The 14272-nt window shown below is 38.3% G+C and overlaps 1 protein-coding gene across 5 annotated transcripts; it reads right to left on the bottom strand.

The window, feature by feature from the left end:
- Positions 1 to 1172: 1172 nt before the first annotated feature.
- pou6f1 (POU class 6 homeobox 1) lies at positions 1173 to 13500 on the bottom strand. Of its 5 annotated transcripts, none has more exons than XM_076878333.1 (12): positions 13123 to 13500; positions 12362 to 12454; positions 11768 to 11847; positions 11238 to 11430; positions 10944 to 11080; positions 10164 to 10389; positions 8484 to 8743; positions 8269 to 8397; positions 7317 to 7550; positions 7040 to 7175; positions 6788 to 6956; positions 1173 to 3693 (listed from the first exon to the last, which is right to left on the bottom strand). In XM_076878333.1, the coding sequence occupies exons 4-12, from the start codon at positions 11419 to 11421 to the stop codon at positions 3348 to 3350; spliced, it is 1821 nt and encodes a 606-aa protein (XP_076734448.1). In that variant the 5' UTR covers positions 11422 to 11430; positions 11768 to 11847; positions 12362 to 12454; positions 13123 to 13500; the 3' UTR covers positions 1173 to 3347. The 5 variants fall into 5 exon arrangements, with proteins under 5 accessions (XP_076734448.1, XP_076734445.1, XP_004560469.1 ...); XM_076878330.1 differs by lacking the exon at positions 13123 to 13500 and adding an exon at positions 12753 to 12959 and having other exon boundaries at positions 11768 to 11812; XM_004560412.5 differs by having other exon boundaries at positions 11768 to 12454.
- Between the last annotated feature and the right edge of the window lie 772 nt (positions 13501 to 14272).

Below are 14272 nucleotides of genomic sequence, written 5' to 3'. Positions count from 1 at the left end.
CATGTTATACCCAAAAAACTAAAATGAATACATAAACTGATAGACTGTAACATCTACTGTAACTATCCATTTTCTGTTGTTCAGTCTGTGTCACAGGGATCCAAAGAAAACCTTTTTAAAAAATTGTATATCTCTGTTGAAAAGCACATTTCATCGTTCACATTCAGCTACCTAGAAAGAATATGCACTGCTGAAAAAAATAAGGGAACGCGTCATTTTCACAGTATAACACAAATTCAGTTACATTTCAGCCATATAAGTCTGTCCAGAGAGTAAAAACCACTGTGAATCAATTTCACCAAAAGAAAGTCACAACAGGTCCTCTGGAAAAACAACAACAAACCAACTCCCCAGAAAATAAATGGTTTAACAGGTGATCTGACCAGTGTCCTCACTGATTTTGGTCTAATTTTGCTTTTTGTCAGTGTCCTGTAGGTATTGTCTTGTTTCTGCAGCCTATTCAAGTTACACAGGTAGTCCAGCTCCTTTAGGATGACACAGCCATCTGTACCACCATAGGAAAGTTTGTTGTTTCCCATCATAGTCTGAAGAGTGTGGAGGACATAGCTGGAAATGGGCCACTTCACAAGGACAGCTCAGGGCTGAATAAGCACATCAACCCAGCAGCAGGACTGGTATCTGTTCCTTTGGGTGAGGGGGAACAGGAGGAGAACTGCCAGAGCCCTACAAAATGACCTCTAGCAGGGTACTAAGATGTATTTTTCTAAGCAAACTGTCAAAAACACACTGAGTATGGCACAGAGGCCCAATATCCTTCAGTGAGAACCTGTGCTATCAGCCTAGCACCATGCAGCTTAACTGGCATTCACTCGAGAACATCAAAACTCGCAGGTCCGCCACTGGTGCCCTGTTGTGGTTATAATTTAGAGCAAATTCACACTGACCACATGTAATACACATAATAAAGGCTGGAGACACTGTACTGAATGTCATGAACTGTGGTATCAGGATGAAATCCTCAGGCCCACTGTCAGACCTTTTGCTGGTGGAGTGGGCCCCGGGCTCCTTCGGGTACAGGACAATGCTCAGCCTTCTGTGACCAGAGTGTGTGGGCAATTCTTGGAAGATGACTGGCCCACAATGTATATTAATAAAGGCACTCTTTTTCTCCTTTTTTGAGTCATGTATATCAGCAGACAACAATCAGTAAGTAATAAAGATGGGTTTATTTATTTGACAAAAAAAATTATATATATAAAAAAAAAAACACAACAGCTTCCAATTTTCTTTTTCCCTTATCCTCCAAAAACACAAAGCTTTATGTTTGTTGTTGAATCAAATTAATATAACTTTCATATTATTAATCTAATTTATCTTATTGGACAACTTATATTAATCAATATGATATATTGCCTTCCCTTTTTGATCACCAAGGAAAACAAAACCTTTGTAATATTTATTACTTTATGGTTAGGTACATGTCCACCGCAACAAAGGCCTTCATACCGTCATTCAAAAGGTAAATATTAGCTGGAACATAAAATGTATTATTCGTTTCACAAACTCATAACAGAATAATAATAGCCTTTATACTTTGCAGTATTTGACATTTTATCTGCATAAAAAGGAAGAGAATCTTAATAATAGATGTTGCTTGTCAGGTTGATGGCTGCACTGTTGCAAGTACTGCTACATTTTGCAAAGCTTCCTACTGTTCAAGCACATTAAAAAGCAAAGAGAATTCTTTCAAAATCAAAACTGAAACCTTGACGGTAGATTAACCATTCATAACCCTTCACTGTCACTAAAGTGCAAAGAATCCTTGAAACATCGGTACAGAAGGCGCCAACTGTTTTTCTTTGTTTTCTTCCAATCAGAAAGTAGCTTTATACTGCATGTGCAAAGTGTTCACAAAGCGCTTAGGCTGAATATCATAACGCACCAAACCACAAACTGCTTTCCTTCACTGAACAGTTAATTACACACTTTTTTTTTTAAATTTACTTAATCAATTTGATTGACATTAGGCTTATTAAGAGTGCCCAAAAATGCTACTAATGTTTCAAACGGCATGACACCGCTTTAAATCGACTTCATAATAGACCAATTAAGCTCCCATTTTCCAAATATACTTAATCAAACTCAAGATGAAAAATGTAACAGTCAAAGCAATGAGCAAAGAGAAAGCAAAAGACACTCAGAGTAATATGAGCACCTAAAAGCCGAATGAAAAAAAGAGTAAAGAAAAAAAAGTTTAAAAATAGGTCAGACGATCGTGAATTCACATAGAAATGTTATGAGCATTTGCACAATCAGTTAGTCACAAACAAACAAAGCGTCACGAAAAAAAAGATGTTTACACTTGTGGCACCATAGATGACTGCTATAATACTAGTTTGATAACTTAACTTGTTACCCATAGACATGGAGCAGCGTCACACACTTCACACAGGTGCAAAAAAGAAAAAAGAAAAAAAAAACTTACATCCATTAAAGACAGGATGAGCACAGATTTTAAGCTCACCTTTATGATGAGCAACTAAATATATCAAAGTTATGATTGTCCCAAAACACAATCAGGAGTCTGTAACTTTTAGGGCTTATTGGACCTAATAAATCTGATGAAATTAATGTTAATATAGTCTGTAAAGTCTTATAGAAAAAGAAGCTACTTTCAGCCTCTCCTTTACTCACAGGAGGTCACCTAAGCAAGTAGCTCCACGTGTTTGATTTGGATTTTTCATGCTGGATGCCCTCCCGATGCAACCCCAAAGAGATCTGTGTGTCCTCCTTGTGAGGACTCCGGATCTTTCTCCTGTTAGGCAAAATGTGTAAACCACTACTCTGCAGAGTCCTATGTCAGTCAGTCAACATTGCATTTATGTTCGCAGAGCTGCTCATGCAGGACAAATACTTTCTGGATATAAATTAATGCAGCTAGAAATTTCACATTATCCATTCTGACCCAAGCATATTCGTATTCAAACATCAAGCCATTGTCGCAGCGTGACATACATGTAACTAAACTCAATGTGACTTAATACATAACCACTTAACATAAGTCAGAGGGATAGCCTATAAAACCACTTGTATAAAAGTTCATGAACTGTTTTAAATATAACATGTTAATATCACTGTATAAGGTAAGAGGACCATGCAGTTTGACTTAGTATGCACCACACAAAAGTAGTGTAAACAAGTAGAACACAATTATACTTCAGTTTTAGCACTCTTTCAAAAGATCTTTGTAATTTCTTAATTTTCTCAAAAAGTTGCTATTCTTTCAGTCATATTTACAACACAATTCACTTCTGTGCTGCTGAATTACATGTTCAAATTCCCAAAAGGATAAAAGATCGGTTAGAAAATCTCCCAGAATGAGGTCACTACTGAACCTGGAAAACGTTGATCTTGCTTGTGTTTTTCAGTGTCTGTCTCCGGTTGCAGAACCATACACGCACAACCTCTCGGTCATAGTTTAGCTCTCTTGCAATCTCTGTAATCTCCTGTCCTGTTGGCAGAGCATTCTTCTCAAAGTAGGAGTTGAGTACTTCTATTGCCTGAGGTGTGAAACTAGTACGCCTCTTGCGTTTTTTGGAAGGTTCCCCACCGACAAACTCCATCAGATTTTGCTGGCCTTTCTGGTTCCAGTGCTCGGCTTCAGCCAGCCACTTTTCCAACACAGGCTTTAGTTTCTGAGCGCTTTTAGGGGTGATATCCAGCTTTTCAAACCTGCAAAAGAAAAGAAAGTTCAATCTGAACTTTTTCAGAGGGATTAGGGATGCAAGAAATGGCTCAGACATTATCTGAATGTGCATGCACAAACAAACCACTAAACTGCACATGCCCAAACTAATTAGTATCTCCAAATTAGAGGCCCTAACATGCATTGCCATTATTTCTCAGTGGGATATATATGTAAGCCTGATGATATGATACAGTAACATTTCAAAGACATTTGACTGGTTTCAAATGAAAATAAATGGAGCCATCATCATTAATTATGTATTATATCAACCCCCTGCAACCCATCTGCTGTTATTGAGAATGTTAATTTTTATCCAATACACAAATTAATTACTGTGATCATCACATCAGTAATGGGAATACGTGGTATGTTACGCAGCTCCACGGTAAACCTGGATGCATGCTTAATGAGCTGTGCATAAGTCCAATTTATGCACAAACAGACCTGTGCCGAAGCAAATGGACAGGTATAATTCAGTTACCTGTAATAATGGCTTTAAGATTTGCAGGGTGTTTGTAGGTTTGTTTTTATTCATGTCACATTGGAGCGGTTAATGTTGCTGTGTGAATGATCCCTGTCATTGATTCAGCAGTGATATAAGGTGAAATAAAGTATTTTTACAGTACTCTACAGGGGTAAAATCCAGAGGTAATATATTTGAGGACAAATTAACAAAAGACTTAAAAGCCCTGGAGACAAATTTATGTTTAGGATTGATTGATTGATTGATTGAATCTTTATTTTGAACATGTTGAAAAAGTATAAAAAAAAATAGAATTAAAAGAGACAAATGAACAAAGCAAACAAAAGGAAAACGAGCAACCACAACTCCAAATAACGTCCATGTTCAAAAAGGAGCAGGAAGAAGCATAAGCTTATTTAATCCCACCCCTTTTCCACTATCTAGTATCAATAGACTACAGAAATACCTCCTTGCAATTACATTATATGTTATGTGTAATTTTTTTTTATTTTTTTTTTTTAAATATATACACATATATGTTTCTATCTATCCATACATACGTATATACACACATACGCACATATACACATTTTCAATAACCCCATTAACACCTCAAGGATACACAGCCTACAATTATATATATATATCCATACCAACAAACCCGTGCATGCGCACACACATGAAAATATTAGACAAGAACACCCTATCAAATCTCTACCTTTTCCCTGTACCCTGTAAAAACCATATCCTTAAACCGCTTTTTAAACTGCGCCATGCTTGGACATTGCTTCATATCTTTACCTAGTCTGTTCCACAGCTTCACTCCACACACAGAGATGCAAAAACTTTTTAATGTTGTACGGATACGAGGATGTTTTAAATTTAATTCCCCCCTCAAATTGTATCCCCGTTCCCTTTTAGAAAACATTTTTAGAATATTGTCAGGAAGCAGGTTATTTATTGCTTTATATATAATTTGTGCTGTGAGAAAATGAACCAGATCTGTGAATTTTAGAATTTTTGATTTTAAGAATAGTGGATTTGTATGATCTCTGTAACCAGTTTTATGGATTATCCTTATGGCCCTTTTTTGTAATATAAAGATTGATGATAGCGAACATTTGTAAGTATTGCCCCAAACCTCTGCACAGTAATTCAAATACGGTGCAATCAGGGAACAATAGAGAATGTGGAGTGATTTGTGGTCCAGAATGTGTTTTACTTTACTCAAGATTGAGACACTTCTTGAAATTTTGTTATGTATATGATTTATATGAGACTTCCAGTTTAATTTATCATCTATAATCACACCAAGAAACTTATGTTCAAGTACTCTTTCAATTTCCACACCATCTACATGAATCTGCACTTGTGCATTTCTAAGGGAATTCCCAAATAAGATAATTTTAGTTTTACTTAGATTTAGCGATAGTTTGTTCCTGTTAAACCATTTTTTAATTTTGCACATTTCTGAAGTAATTGTATCCAGCAGCTCCTTTAGATTCCCCCCAGAACAAAAAATATTTGTGTCATCTGCAAATAATACTAATTTTAATATATCAGATGCCTTACAAATATCATTTATATAAATAATAAATAATTTTGGACCCAGTACAGAGCCTTGTGGAACACCACAAGCAATGTCCAAGCATGATGAGGAATGGACACCCAGCTTCACAAATTGTTTCCGGTCACTTAAATAATTTTTCACCCATTGCAGTACAACCCCCCTAATCCCATACCGTTCCAGTTTATTAATTAATATGTCATGATTGATTGTGTCGAATGCTTTCTTGAGATCCAGAAATACTCCAGCTGCATACTGTTTCTGATCTATAGCATTCGTAATCTCCTCAATTATGCCGACTGCAAGCCGAAAAGCCATTACTCAAACATGGCAGAAGAAAGAGTTGTAACTGACGCTGAGAACTGAATAAATGTAATGCATAATATACTGTGTACCTCTTAGCGAAGCTGGCTATTTATTGCAGACTGCAACCAGACAAATTTACTAGGTTCTTGATAACCTTGGTTGACTATATGTACAGTAGTGTTAAATCTACCCTCATTTTTTTATATTTTGTTAGTAAAATGGAAGAGAGGTCCATAAATTAATATAAACATGTGCAAACAGACAATACGGGTGTAAAAAGAAAACCAAGAAAAATGAGTGTGAGTTGTAACGTTGTAATGTCCTGTTCTATTATATCAGAATATAATAGATATATCAGACTGCAGGACTCTCCATTAATATAATTAGTTTTCCTTATTTATATAACAATAATTATAATACCAAATTATTATTACTATTGTTTTTCTTATTTAATGACTGTTGAAAAGCGCGTTGACAGATATACTTGCAACTTTCTAAACAATAAAGTGTGAGCATATATATTAAAAGAAAACTGCTTGTATGTAGTTAGAATATCAGGACTAATTTTACTAAGCGTCTTTGCTTTTCCCTTGTAGTTACATTTTCATTTCTCTTACATAAAAGACAGATGAGTGAGCTGCATAAAATGAAGGCTGCAGATGAATTACAATCACAAGAATTACAAAAAAGTAGAAGAAAAAAAGCATCTGCGTGGAGAGCAACAAAAACAGGAGGGTAATACCTGCAAATAGCAGACTGGCTGTAAGCTGGACCTTCAGTTGCAGTGAGAGCCTGCCCTACTTGTGTCTGAGTAAGCCCCAAGGACAGCCGACGGATCTTGAAATTCTTGGCAAACTCTCGAATTTCCTCCAGATTAATGCCCTCCTCTGTGCTGACTGCCTGCTGGGGTTCTACAATTCAGAAGAATCTGGTTAAAAATATCTACTTACTTAAAACAGATCAGTGGCTGGGAAGGAGAAGCAGGTGTACATACTGCTGACAAGCTGGCCCACTTTTGCTGTGTCTCCACAGGTGATGGGAACTGAGGGGGAGAGTGTGGTGGCGGTCTTTAGTACAGTTGGCTGTGGGGCAATGACAACCGGTGACTGGGTGACAGTTGTTACTGAAGCCTGGGAGGATTTTTAATAAAAATAATTGTTAGATTCAATGTGTTATAATCCAATTTTACAAAAACAAATCCCCAATATTTAAATGTTCAACAATATTTTAATTTGTCATAACCTCAAGCAGTACTTTTTGTTATTTCCTACCTGTGTGCAAGGTTTGGTAAGTGTTGGAGGAGCTGTGGTTTTAGGCAGAACTGCTGCAGAAGTTGCGACTGCAGCAGGACCATTCCCTACAGTGGCAATGATTTGTCCCTGTGTGTTAAAAAGCAGCTGTGGGGCCACAGTCTGGACCTGGAGACTCTGGAGCGGAAGCGTGGGAGTTGCAGCTCCTCCAGCCAGAGAGGCTGGATTCACTAAAAGTGGGAGTGTCCCTATGACCTAAAAACATTGTTAAAAATGAAATCCAAACAAACATTTAAATATAAACTTCTCAGCTGATTTTCACTTAAATCCGCTTTTAGGACATTCAGTATCCTGATATGCTCGTGTTTTTGCTACTGGGGAATAAGTACATCCTATTAGAGGTTCTGTCACAGAAGCCTTGTATTTTTCAATATTAAACACTACACAAGTCCGAAAGGCTGCAATAATGGTGGGAGTGAGTAATGAAACTATTTAGAGGTCAAGCAGTTTCAGTTGAAATTGTCTGATGCTCTACTGCCTTGAAATAGCACTGTGAACTAATGTAAACTGGAGGCTGGATGCAATTTTTCCATAACAGACATGCATGAAAACAATATAATTGTCTTTGGAATGATTATAGTTCACTATGCATCATTTTAAAAGTTTTGCAAAAGTGTGAGCCACATTAAGTAAGTAAACAACACTGTCTTCCAATCCCTTATTTGTCTCATTTCTCTTTTTAATGGCGTCCAATATGTGCTCTAGTCTGCGTTTTGTCTAGCTCCTACTGCAAGGACAATGGTGTTGCTGCCAGGATTGCTTTCATTTTATTAAAGGAATTTTCCTGTTAGCTGAAACAATCAAGTAGAGAGAAGAAAGGCGGGTAACAGGATGAGAACAGGACAAGGTCATTACTCAAATCTAAGCTCACTGACATAATATTATTACAGCAGCAGTATTTTATGGCACTCACCTGGCCCTGGGCATTTGTGATGATCTGACTGGTGATTCCAGCCATGCTGGACATGGCACTGTTAATGATGGGAGTGGATGTAAGGGAACTGAGGAACTGTGGTTGCGCTCCCAAGGAAGCAGCATTGATCTAGGCACAAAGATCATAACATGTTCATTGTGTATTTGAAAGATGACAAATGAAGAATGGTATGAACAGAGGAAGAGATTTCTTACAATAGCGGGGTTAATGGAGAGTCCTGCAGTCTGAAGTGCTGCCACTGACAAGTTGGACGGAGAGATGGTGTTGGTGGCAGTGGTCGTCTGGGCTGTTCCCACCTGAGCAACAGAAATCTGTGCACCGGTTACCTGCGGTGCCTGAGGTGTCACCTGCTGCATGGCTGCTTGCACCTGCTGAATGGGTGCTGACTGAGACTGGAACACCGCCTGTGCATTGGCTTGCAGCTGAGGCTGGACTGAGTTCAGGACAGTTGCAGCTGAGAAAGATATTATGCAACATTCTAATGTTCTGCAATGAAGTTTAGATAGATAGATAGTTAGATAGATAGATAGATAGATAGATAGATAGATAGATAGATAGATAGATAGATAGATAGATAGATAGATAGATAGATAGATAGATAGATAGATAGATAGATAGATAGATAGATAGATAGATAGATAGATAGATAGATAGATAGATAGATAGATAGATAGATTACCAACAGTATAACAAGTAAGTTTGTGGAATTTCTGCCCACCTATATTCCATGATTATGTGCAAGGGGTATAACTGCAAAGATTGACAACCACAGCAGCTCAGCACAAAGTTGTAGACAAGGTAAAGTTACAGTGTGCTGAAGCAAATAGTCAATAAAGGCAGCCAGCTCTTTGCTGACTCAGTAACTGAAGAACTCCAAACTTCCTCTGACATTAACATCAGCATAGAAACTGTGCACTTGGAGCATCCATGGCAGGTAGTGCAGTACTTTTTTACATATACAGTATGTTGTCAAGTCTACAGCTATACTAGCAGCTCTGTGTACTTAGTACAGTCCGATGTAGCAGCTAGTAATGGAAAGTCAAGCCAATGCAAAATTGCCTTTAAATCTGCAGTCTTTCTAGTGGTCAACAGAGGGCGACTGTGCTTGCAAAAATTAGTGTAGTTGCATAGGATTTTATGGGAAAACAGCCCTGTCATGATCTATGGCCTTGATTTAGACTTTCCTGATAAGTTTATCACCAGATACAAGTCTGTCTGAACACAGCAAGATTATCATTTTATAGATGACGTTCCAAAATAGAGTCAAAAAGGAGGATAGAGCAAAGTATGCTTAACTGTATCACTGACAAGTAGTTAACCAATGAGCATGCAGTTTCCACTGGTTTGCATCTTATCTGTATTTGTGATGACTACTTTAAAAAAAAAGCTAAGCTTGAGGAAAAGAAAACTTTCAGTTTGATACTTCACAATGACACTACTTGGGTTAATTGTTTAGTGTTTACCACACCAATTTATAATAGCTGATGGAAAATCTGACCTGAAACATCAATTACACATTTACAAGTATAATAGGAGGACATAGATGTTTATGCCGTTTAGACAGTTTACTTCATCAGATATATTAACTTAGTAATTTCGTTTTATTTCATTCAAAGAGGCTGAAATCACAGTATAGGTCATTACAGAGCATATTTCATTGAGCTGAAACTCAACAATTCCCTTTAAGCAAGCACTATTATTCTCATATCACAATCAAATGTACAAAAGGTCATAAGATTCAATAAAAAAAGCTGGTGAAGATAATGATGTCTGCATTTGTTGTTGAATTTTTTAATTGTAATCTTGTCAACACAAATGCAGACATATTGAAGATATAGGAGGTCAAATAAAAGCAGGCATTCACGTTGTTTTACCTTGAAAGCCAGCAAATGGCAGTTTGAGGAGACTTCCAGCTGGGTTAGCCGCTGTGAAACCAGGGAGAGTAGCTACATTGGTGGTAGGAAGAGTGAGAACAGCCAAACCGCCCTGGCCACCGATGGCACCTGGCATGCTGAGAGGAATGAGCAGCGGCTGACCCAGTGACCCCGTCTGTGCCATCATACCAGTCATCAGAGTGGCCAGACTTTCCTGGGTCAGCACCTAGTGAAAAAAATTCCATCAACATTTATGCCTGCGAGGTATTCAATGTGCTTTCAGTGGACTATTTTGTCTCCTTATTATTTTTAATGTTGTGTTTTTACACAGTGAAACTAAATAGTCATACTTCGGTTACTGTGTGTGGACTGAAAACTCCACTATTAAGCTTTTTTTTAAAAAAAAGCATGTTAGGGGTTTTACTTTTGACTGCTGAAATTGCTGAAAATGTTGTGCTAATAGCCTCAGGCTATGTGTTCAGCAACTTGGATTAAACTGCTCATCCTTTTTACTTTCACAGTGCACAATGGCATCGGTATACAACCTCACTAAATCACCTACAATGATTTTTTTTAATGTAATAATACTGACACTTGGCTCTCTGGTGCATTCGTTTTCTACAAGAATAATATGTAAAATGAGAAAAATCCAAATGGCTTTCCCACCCACTCTGAGCTCTTTCTACCGACCTTTAAAATCAGACAGCAAAACTACTTTGTTTCTCAGATGGTTAAATATGAATATGAGGTGCAGTGTGTGTGCATCTCAAAAAGTCAGACCTGTGGACAGCCTTGCACAGTGATGGGCATGGCGGCCTGGTGCTGGGGCAGAGACACGCTGATGGGAACAGCAGGGGTCAGAGTTTGGACCGTAGGAGCTGGAGGCTCCACAGACACCACCTGCTGCTCACCCAGCACTGCAGGAGCACAGCCAGAGTTGGTTATTAATTACATTTTAAGTTGTTGATTTTTTTTTTAAATCACACAGATGTTATTAGGAATTCACTACAAGTCTGGATATATGAGAAGTGAGTTCTCTGCTATCCAGCATTATCAAGGATGACAATGATTTACCTACACCACCCCCTGTGCTCTGGGGCACTGTGGGGCTGTCCTGGGTGCTGCTGGCATCAGGTTGCTCTCCAGCTTCAGCCACGCCCTCATCAGTTTTGCATTCGCTCTTCCCATCAGCTGCTGAAGAGGCTGAAGACGCATCGACTTCTACTTCTAGCACTCGAATGGTTTCATGGCCAGACATCACAATGACCTGCACAGCGATCAGGATTTTAATCTAAGAGGACTCAAATGCAAAGAAGGCCTCTGCTTTTCTTTGAGTTTGTATTAAAAATGTAATAAAATAGTTATGTGCAATTATTTTATGAAACAACAGGAGATAATTCTCATCTGACCTAGCACCAGAGGGGTGTAAAACAAAAATTCTGTAAATTCAGTATTTCTCCACCTTGTCAATTCCCTCTGGAAGAACTTAGCTGATGACTCATGGTATGCAATAATGACAGACCTAGTGGAGGGGCAGCAAGACAACCTGGGCTGGAGGACAAGGTGCAGAGAGACAATGCAGGAAGAGAGAGGAGGATGCATACCTGGTTGTCTTTGGCAGGGAATTTCAAAGTGCAGGATTTAAATGGCTGAAAAAAGACTTCTGCAGTCAGACAGTGAATGGCTAAGGAGAACAGAGAAGCCGAGCACATGTTAGGACAAAATGAACCAAACAAAAAAACAAAACAAAAAAAAGAGACATAAATGAAAAGAGCATGAGTACACATAAACAATGATAAGAGTATCAGCCAACAAGCAGTTCAAGCAATGCTTTCTTAAAGGTTGCCTTTGTGCTTCTGTGAAGAGCATTGCTTTTGTTTGCTGACTATGTCTAGACACAATGTTACTAGAGAGAGAAAAACCACAATTAATTATTAAGCATGGCAATTCAAAGACTGTTTCCAACACAAGCATAGGTATTATTAGTCTATAAAACACAAAAGTGCATCAGGATCTCAGTGGTCTGCTGTGTGACTGTTAATCATTCCATTATGAAGTGGCACGATGGCGCATGGAGGGTGACAGGAGCAAACAGCAGCAAACAAGTCGAAGGCAAAGTTATGTTTAGTTAAGCTCACTGCAAGAGTAGGTTGGGAAGGGGGGGGTCCACTTCTCCCTAACAAACACATGAGTGTTACCTGCTCATTGACAGTAAGTGGGGCATCTTTGGCAGGCAGATCCTGGGAGTTCATGGCTTGCTGCACCACCACAATCACTGTCTTCCTGGCATTCTGGGTTAACAAAAAAGAAGAAAAAAAGTGATTTAAAAAATGTAGAACCATTTTAGAAATTAAAATATGTATCAAGTTTCCCGGATAAGCCCACAGTGTCTGCACTTTAATGACAAACCCAGCTTAAACAGAACCAAATGCAGAGGACAGGGTTTTTTCTTTCTTTTCAATTCATTGCTATTATAGTCATTGCACGAGTAGACTATTTGAAAGGGGCCTGTAAACAGGCCATACTGTTTTGCACTTAAGCAGCAGAAAACGTGATCAAACACGCTGGTCGTGGACGTTAAGTGGTTACCCGTCCACCACGGATCACAAAAAGACTCGAGACGGTGCGTTTCCTGCTGCAATGCCCCGTTAGATATGAGGATCTGTCAAAAACTTCAGCGGGTGTTGATGGGCTCCCCACCCCCATCCTGGCCAATAAAAGTCTCGCCGCGTCGGCCACTTTTGAGGACAAGCAGCAAGCACGGAGCACAGGCGACGGAAATCATCTCGATCCGTGCCAAGAGACCGAATATTATGTATTTCCCTCTCTTTATCATAAATATATAAATTATGCTAATTACGAACATTGCATATTAACCAAAACTCATTTCCTCTCGCCATTTCGCTGCTATGCGCGAAGCGCAAGCCAGAATACGGTCCGGTTATTATATTCAACTTACCGCGTATATGCAGCTTATTTTCTGTAATCCCCGGCTCTTAAAAAGGTCCTTGTCACAGTTTGTTTCAGTCACACATAATTAAAAATTCATCTCAGCTCCCAGACAGGCGCTGTGACTGCACACAAAAGAGGTATTTGCATTGATAAGGAGGCTTGCAATGTTAGGATCTCCTGTCTCTTAATATTTAATGACGATGCCCTTTCTGCAACAGTTCAGATAATCAAAAATCCTTGAGGTGTCTCACAGAATCCTATTTGAGCTGTAAAGTCGGACAAAATTGCTACAAAATTGGCCTTTTGCACTACGTCATGAACATAATTTATGCAAGAAAAAATCTTGCATTGAAAAATGTCTGCCTCGACTTCAGAGGTGCCATGGTTCTCTTAAAGGGGAAGTAGCGCACACAAAGACGAGCAATGGAGACGCTTTCATGAAACACTGTGCCGATACGTTTCAATTTCCCAACACCGCTGTTTGTCTGTAATATCACGATATTCGCATCGTTTTTGCGTTTATGTGAACGAGAATTAAATTATTTAATATAGCAGAAATAATTATGGAGACTTGTGGGCTTTCTTCTTAAAATGACCTAGATATGTTTTTTGTGGTTGCTTTATATGTGTTTCTCACTGGATTAAAACATTTCTGACTGATGATTGTCATAGCATATTTTTTAAATTGGAAGATAATATATAACCTTTGATCATGGTGTAGACAGTCGTGCTATTTTGAATAATCCCGTGTTAATTCTGAATGTGATACATAAGGAATGAATGTGTAGTTCTGAGATCAAAGGTCATCATTTAGTTGATGAATAAATTAGTTGACTCACACAAAACTAACCATTTTAATAATGTAAATTTTTAGGTAACCCATCAGGATAAACAAATGCCGAAAATTTATATTTTTTATCGGCTTGGTTTGCCATCCCAATGATTTTCGGGAGTTTTACTGACTGAGATTAATTGTATACATACACACATACTCAGAAGGCTAATCGGGACAGAGTGGAGACACCTGGGGAAAACAAGCTAAGGGTGCAGATAATCAAGATCACTAGACAGGGGAGGAAATAAAATTTAAAATAATACCTAAAAGACAACTAAATATAAAAGTAAAACAGGATATAACTGATAAGAGTTAATTAGTA

Source organism: Maylandia zebra, linkage group LG20 (genome assembly GCF_041146795.1).
Source record: "Maylandia zebra isolate NMK-2024a linkage group LG20, Mzebra_GT3a, whole genome shotgun sequence".
Classification (NCBI taxonomy): domain Eukaryota; kingdom Metazoa; phylum Chordata; class Actinopteri; order Cichliformes; family Cichlidae; genus Maylandia; species Maylandia zebra.
Note: the sequence above shows the minus strand (reverse complement) of the source record. Positions and strands in the feature narration are given on the sequence as shown.